Source organism: Strongylocentrotus purpuratus, unplaced genomic scaffold, assembly GCF_000002235.5.
Source record: "Strongylocentrotus purpuratus isolate Spur 01 unplaced genomic scaffold, Spur_5.0 spur5_scaffold_21, whole genome shotgun sequence".
Taxonomy (NCBI): Eukaryota; Metazoa; Echinodermata; class Echinoidea; order Camarodonta; family Strongylocentrotidae; genus Strongylocentrotus; species Strongylocentrotus purpuratus.
Window position 1 is genome coordinate 9590538 of NW_022145607.1, and position 8395 is coordinate 9598932.

Below are 8395 nucleotides of genomic sequence, written 5' to 3' on the forward strand. Positions count from 1 at the left end.
ACGTCAACTATGAGCTCAACTTCCATTTGCTCAGTACTAAAAAAATCTAAAATTTTCATTTTCCCTCAAGAAAAATTTCAACCATACATGCACCCTAAATATAATAATTGCAAATATGTTTCTATACTCCCCCTGCAAGGAACAAATATATATTTCGTCATCAATAACAAAGAAAACATGATTTTATAGAATATTATGCACAAAGCAAATGAAGGAGAGCTCGTATAATAAGTCACAGAGTTGCCAATTTGTATTTGATTGATCACAACTTCAATAATTCATAACTTTCTTATTTTCATTCAGAATTTGCTCAAACTTTCACTCACCTGATTTTCTTATTATTCTGCCTCTATCGAAACAAACTTATTTTGGGGGTGGACTTTCCTTTTAAGAATGTTAAAGATGAAGTTGAATTCTGGTCATGCGATTGCATTGTGAAAGTAACGGTGTGGAATCGACCAGAAAAGGTTGATCATATAGCATATAGGAACTTGTGTGTATTGCAAGGTTCTGGAATCATCAAAATGATAAGAATTTTGGCCAAGTCTTGGTAAAGTTACAAACACTGTACACAGAAAGATGTATATGGGACTACACAAACACTGTGATAAGGTGTCCTGTTGAAGCCCTAAAAAATTGTGCTTCAAAATGATCAAGAAGTGCACCAAAAAATAAAAATCTTTAAGTGACCGGTTTTACCATACTTGTTTTCCCCAATAGACTGTAGTGTTATGAAAACTGTTAGGCAAACACAAAATTTGGTTTCGAATATCTTGATAATAAGACAGGCGATCGGCTTGTAAAAGTCATGGGGTTCCTGACTGACCTAAAGGTTTATAATTATCATTGCAGCATGAGCTAAATCCAGAATTTTGTTTCAGAATCTGAGACAAAGTTAACGGATCCCTTTAATATAGAAATGAGTTACAAGACAAACATCATCCATACGCTGCATACTAGTGGATTATCCTTGTCCTTATACTTGAAATTTTAAATTGCTAAATTATCTGCAGGGATTAATGGGACACTCATTAAAATAACAAATAAAAGGGAAACACTATCTTAAAACGACTCATAGTACATCAACTATCAACAACAAATTTGTATATTAGGCTCAAACTTTTGTGATACCTTTTGTGAAAACATGGTAACAGAATTACAGAACAGCATCGCTTTAGTTTATTATTTTCTTTCTTAGGCCTCAAGTAATTGAAAAATATAATTTTTGTTTAGAAATCAATTTAATTTGTACTTACAGTTGACAAGCTTCTCGTCTTCGGGTATGTTGAAGAGCCGTCTCCATTTATCAGAGGCGGCCTTGAAACGTTTGCTCTCCTCATCTGCACATAATAAGAGACGGATGAAGATCAACATTCATAAAAATTTACTAAATAAAAATTAATGATATAAAGACATGAGTTGAAACAATTTTAAAAATAGAAGGTTATTAAAAAGACATTCCTTACAAAAAGTGACAGTGTTACTTGACAGATAAAAATGACTTGTCTGATTGACATACATGTAAGTCTCAGTTTCAAAGATAACTTACAACCTACAGTGTATTGCTTGGAAAAACATGTCAGATGTCAAAGGTTATCCCACTTTCCATCATCGAATGAACCTGTCTTGCCTCTTTCAAAATATCCCTTAAAAGCATAGGCTCCTATGCCTCCCTCAATGTGATTTACCTATTTTTAGGAGTCTATGCATTTCATTATTCTTCTTCACATTCTTTTATTTTGTAAGCACTATGATACTCTTTGCTTTCAGCGCTTCTAAATAACCCATATTTGCATTACCTGGACCAGTTGCCTACAAAAACACACAGGTTGCCCTAATCAAGTTCTGAGGTTCACTGACACTAAAATGCACAAAATTCGCCTGAAATACCAATTATCTATATTTTGTGAGATTTTCATATTTACTTGGGCAAAATGAAAGAGATCACAATTTGAAGTCATCTTAACAGCGTTTTGATGACAATAGCACCTATTTGAAAACCACCAATTCTCAGCCTTGTAGAGGTATTAGAGATTTGTATGAAAATATATTTTAAAGGTACTATGTCCCATTTGCAGGCCAACAAAATCGAAAGGTTGAATTCCAACGGCATTCGAAAGACAATACTAATTTAGAACTTCCCTCCAAACGAAAGTGCTTGATAATGGCTTTTAGTGGGAAAATAACGACCATTAGTTGTCAAATCAACTCAAGTGATTGCAATCACCTAAGTAATAGTCTGATTTTTAGACCCTTTTATCGAATGATCGTACGTTTTGTGCTGCACAAAGATTCAATCAGTTTAATATTGGCCATTACAAATAGTGGGTTATCGATGTAGACAAATGCTCATGTACCTTACAGCTCATTTTATGTATGTTATTACCAAAGAAAAATAGATGTCAGTCACTCAATAGTGTCCGACAGTGAAGTCTAGCAGGTTAACAGGTTTCCTTGCATAATTTGAATACTGGGACACTGCTAATGTTTAAATTTCACAGATAGGACATACTGTACATGACATTTTTATAATTCCTGCAAAGTTCTACAGAATTTGACTATTGCTGCAAAAGGGACATATTATCTTTAAGGAATTCAAATTTTTACCTTCTTTAGTCTCTGTGGGTGTTGCCGTCTCTACGTTGGCCACCAGGCTCTCTATCTTACACTTCACAAACTCAGTCACATCCTCGTCTGCTTCAAAGTTATCTAAAGTAAAATATAAATAGTAAAAATAGTGGTAAATAAAAATAATACTAGACATAGACATAAAGTACACATGTAAATATATCCACTCACATCCCAAACAAAAAATAAACATATAAATAATAAGATGAACACAAAATATAAATGGTAAAAATAGAGATAAAAATTCATCATAAAAAATATAATAAGCATTTACATTTTAAAATTCCAGAATTTTGACAAAGTGCTGATGCATAAAAAAGCTCCATTATACCACTTAAAACAATGTGTCACATCTTAAACAAAACTAAATTTATCTACATGTATGACAACAGGATAAAGTTGGCTATGAAAAAATATCGGGTCAACTTTGTTTGGAAAACATGAGCTATTAGCAATTTCCTGTATTTCCTGGGCATTAAATTGAATTTAAATACGCAGTAGGGATGAATTCAGAGGCTTAAAGGTAATATAAAGTTTTGGTGTGGGTTCACGAATTTGGTTCAAATGAACAGATTGGAAGCATATGCGATCAACAATATTCAGTGATCGTTGACGCAGTTGAAATTGAGTGATGAAATTGTAAATACTAAACTCTTTATTTTGTATAGCTCCCTCTCAAGGTTAATATACTAATTTAGCCTTAAAACAATGTTTCTTGACTAAAGTCGACTGATTGGCTATACCCGTTGGAAATTATACACCACAACTGCACATTCTGAGATTTTCATGGTCGCAGCTACCATTGGATGGCCGTAGAGGCGCTATTTGGAATTTACCGGGAGCACCAGTAAATTTTGATACTTAATTTATCTTAATTTATCTTGAAAGCAGAAGTGTTTTAGGAGCTAAATTTTCTAGTGCTTATAATACATCCTCAGGGGCATCCAAATATATCAACATTTAAAAAATTCGCTATCCGTCCATTTTCAAATTTTCCCAAAACATTGTATTACCTTTAAGGTTTATTTCTGCGATATTTATGGTTCTAAAGTCTGCTATAAAAGAATCAACCTCATCTAACAAAGGTAAAATGTATTCCCCATGTGCATTAAAATATTGTCTCCAAACTAGTCTTAAATCACAGGCTGTAATCTGACACTTTACCACAATTCTTAAAGCCTTGAGTAGAGCCTAGCTCTGTCAGTCTCTTGCTGTCTCCAATACGGAGCAGCGAATGTACAAAGCCTATAGTGTGCAATTTACCATGTATGCAGTCAGGAATAGTCTCACAATACAGACACCCTTACGCATGACTGACAAACTACCTCCAAAACCAGGAAACATGAATTTAATCATTGGCCTTCAATGTGACCTTCCTGTGACCTACATGTACATACAGGTCATTTCCTATTTGTCCTTCTCTAGCTTTAATGACCTTATCAGACCATTCAAGCAGTAATGGTCTGCAATTCAAACACTTTCAGGTATTGTATCCCTTTTGAAGGCCAGAAAATAAAGAAGTGAACTTCATTGTAATCACCAAACTTTCATGCAAAATGAGTGCGTAGTCCAATACATCCATTTCTGTGTACAGTGAATGGGATTATCAACAACTTTCAATTAATTTTCAAATTATTTGTCCTTTTCTTTTTAAATCTGATGATTCAAAGACCCGTTGTTTCACATCAATTCTTGAGAAACACAGTACAAAATCTTCCATTTTTTGCTTTTAGACTTTTTCTATAAAAACGAAATGCAAAATTAAATCTTTATAAAGTTAACCTTACCGAGAGTCACCATGAGATTCTGTTCAATCCATTCCCAGTGTTTTATGATGTCTTTCTTGTGAAGTGCAGTTGCTATGGCTGTAGGATGAAAAAGACAAAGAAATAAAATAGTAATTGTCACGAAAACTGGTACTACAAATATTATTTTTAAATGATGGGAACATAATGCCACTACCATACTTTATTTCAGTTTATCTTTTTGGTTTTCACTATCATCGCCATATCTACAATGTACATCAGCATCTTTATAATTATTGGTATTGCCATAAGCATGATTTGTTATTATAACTATATTTATATTTCATAATCAACTTTATCATTTTAAAGCAGCAGCAACATCATCATCATTATCATCCCTGTAACCATAATCATAATGATCATCACCATCATCATCACCATCATCATCTACATCATCATCATCATCATCATCATCATCATCACCACCACCATCATCATAATCATCTTCAACACCACCAGCAGCATCATCATTGTCATAATTACCATTGACATTATCTCCAACATCATCTTCATCATCATTATTACCATCTTCAACACCACCAACAGCATCATTATTATCATCATCATCATCATCATCACTAACATCAAAACACCTACTATGATAGAGCTCTGACTGAGGTGTCTGGTGTAAGATGCGGTAAGGCGCAGACTTGTTGTCCAGGACCGAGTCCAAAGTTCCAATAACGAGAGAGGTCAATCCTCCCCCTCCGTGACCCTTGCGTCTCTGAAGCGCAAAGTATGGATTCGCCCGCTCTGTGATCCTGTGGTATCATGAAAGTCACATTGAACATGTTGAAATCTAATCTTTTATACCATCCAAGTTTGAAATTTTGTTTAATGTACATATTTAAAAAAAACATCTTAATATAAATCAGGACTGCACTACTTATAGCTACTTGCGCCCTCTTTATACCAAACAATGCCTACGTGGTACCTGTTGTTCTCCCATGATACCCTTTTTCTTAATTAAGAGCAGATTTGACGAAATAACCACCTGTCTGTGACCACGCAGGGAGGTCTAAACTATAACCACTCTTGGCCAAACTAGTGCAGACAGGCTTTGAATAAACATTGCAAAAAATAGATTCTCTGTTGTAAAATATGAATTTATAGAAAAATGAATAATCATATCACCATGTTGAATTTTTTAATTTGAAATAAACATGTTCCAATTCATTTGGGGCTTAGTTTTTTCATAAATTACAAATGAACTTGATCATTAAAATGCCATGAATTCTGGTGTAACAAGTTATTGGAAAAAGTAAATGCGTAGACCCCTATCATAATGACGCACGTGCAATTATCAAGTGAACGATTAACAAACACATGAGTCGGGACACAACACTCGGTGGCGAGGGGCAATTCGCCCCTAAACCTCTGAAATTGCCACAGTAAAAATCAAGACGAGGGCGAAAAAAATTGATGAAAAATCGCCCCCGCCATAAATTGATATTCCCTAGGAATTAATAAATCAACTTATTGATGTGTCTGATTGAAATCTCAGTTCCAACTACCAACTCCAAAACTAGAAACTTCCATCAACATTTTAAAAGTTTTGTGATTGCAGCGGATCGGCGGTCGTACCTAGTGTAGCTACAGTACATGTAGATCGGTAACCGCCTAAGCTCTCGCGCGGCCGGCCGGCCAGGCCCCCGATGGAAATACGGTAGTTTCGGATCGTGCACATGATGCATACGCAGATCGCACACATTCACAATACACAGAAACTAGCCCAGCTCCAGCGGCGCACGCGCTCCTAGTATGAAGGAAATAAGTATTTACGAGTGACGAGTGCTGAACTGCTAGCGACCAAATTGGTACGTAATATGTTTATTTTGTCTTTTTTCTGACCCAAATTTTTATCATGGACAATACAATCCCATTAAAAAAAATGTTATTCCGTCTAAAATTGTGTCATTTATAACTTAAAACCATGAAATGCGAGTATATTTTTACTGTTGTCCCACATACCGATATATTTGTTATAACGAAACGTGCAAAATCAATGCCTGATTTTTTTCCTGTAAAATCGGTATAAAGCTAGGTTCGTAGACAGAAATAAAATTTTGTTATAACCCGTAAATGAATATATAATGATCTCCCTATACCTCAGAATTTTTCTTACAACTGTCTAATTAAATTATATTATTTATATACGATGTCAGGCCTGAGTGATGGCATCAATTTCAGCCCGAGTCTACGAAATGAAACTAGCTTTGGCTTGGCCTTTAGAATAACAGTCTATACCGGGGGAAAAATATGGCCATGATTTTGCATGATTCGTTAGGGTTATACATCAAATACATCGGTATGTGGAACAACAGTAAAAATATTCACTCACATTTAATGGTTTTAAGTTATGAATAACACAATTTTGAACGGAGTTACATTTGTTTTTAATGGGATCGCATTGTCCATGATAACAATTCGGGACAGAAAAAAAAGACTCAATAACATATTACCTACCAATTTGGTTGCTAGTAGTATGATGGTTAAGGAAAAACACAACTTATTGTTACAGCTTACAATTTGGCTTTCAGAAAGGAGCCCCCTTTTTTTCAAAAGTAGCCCCTTGTTTTGTTTTAGGCAATGCATTGGGGAAAAGTAGCCCCCATACAAAAATTAATTCCTAGCCTGCGTGTCAGTTAAACTGTCAGTGACAATATTTTCTTATGATATGAAAAACGAACAGTTGAACAAAACACTCCTTTGACAAGTTTTAGTTACATGTACATGTAAATCATATAGTACGCCACGTGTTTAACACAAAGTGAATAAATCATGGGTATCTGAATGTCTGCAATACTCTACATGACATACATGTAGGTCTACATGTAGTTGTATGTACGTTACATTTGTATGTATATTTGCCTTTGCTTGGAATTTAAGTAGGTAAAACCATGTTTTAAAAAATACAACCTTAACAAAAAAAAGCCCCCCTGAGCTCCAAAATAGCCACCGCAAAATAATTAGAGGGGGGGGGCTATTTTTTAAAGGGAAAATCTGAAAAGAGCCCTCGTAAAAAAAAAAGTAATTTTTTTGGTTGGGACACAAAACACACAATCTGTTTTAGTGTTGGGGGAAAAATCACTTCTCATTAAAATTAGATGGTCTTTTAGTAAATGTTCTGTCCTTTCTTTCTCTTAGTCTTACTCACAGACTTAAAATTTATCTGCAATTTAATAGGGGTCTAGTCTAAGCCCCCCCCCCCCCTCCCCGAAAAAAAAAATGTTCACAAATGAAAAACTCATTCATTTCCCAAACTCCTGTTCTTCTCTTAATCTTATTCTTATCTTGTGACTACCAATGCAACGTTTACACAATTAGTATAGACTAGGCCCTATATTCAAATGGTCCTATAATGTTCATGCTTTGGTCTTTGGATAAAATATCAAACAACATCATTACTTTCAGAGACATTCCCAAGCTCATTACATTGTCATTGACTTTTCACAGACAATTCAACAACAAACATCCCGCATCCATTATCATTTATAACCTGATAACACAAAAATTGATGCGCGGGACTACAGTTTACGAGAAAACGATACACTGAGTTCCGGTCTGTTCAGATTTACGGTTCATACATGGTGTAAAAAATAGATTTTACTCACCACAAAGCATTTGCAATAAGAACCTCCTCTGGACGAACCCACATCGTGATGTTTTAGGACTTTCACGAGGAAATTAAACTTGTTTGAAGTTCCTTTTAAAACGTAAACATCCGCTCTCCTTCTCCTCCTTCTAGAAATGACGTCAGCAACTTGACTAGTCGATATCGATATCACATGTTGAAGGAAGAAAAATGACTCCCCCCCCCCCCCCTCGAATTTAATCATATTTCATTGACCACTATACACAAACAAACACCTACTTTATTTTAATATAGATAAATGAAACATTTAAAAAAGTATTGGGGGGACAGCGGCCGGAGTAAAAAAAGGAGGGGGTTTTAAAATGTA

At 34.9% G+C, this 8395-nt stretch overlaps 1 protein-coding gene across 1 annotated transcript in view; it reads right to left on the reverse strand.

Annotated features, from left to right (window-relative positions):
- The window catches only part of LOC762994 (TBC1 domain family member 9B), a 30188-nt gene extending 22008 nt beyond the window's left edge, over window positions 1–8180 (reverse strand). The window contains 5 exon segments of the mRNA XM_030994982.1: window positions 1257–1340; window positions 2608–2709; window positions 4416–4493; window positions 5031–5194; window positions 8048–8180. Coding sequence (XP_030850842.1) covers window positions 1257–1340; window positions 2608–2709; window positions 4416–4493; window positions 5031–5194; window positions 8048–8091 — 472 coding nt within the window. The 5' untranslated portion in view covers window positions 8092–8180.
- Window positions 8181–8395: the final 215 nt, after the last annotated feature.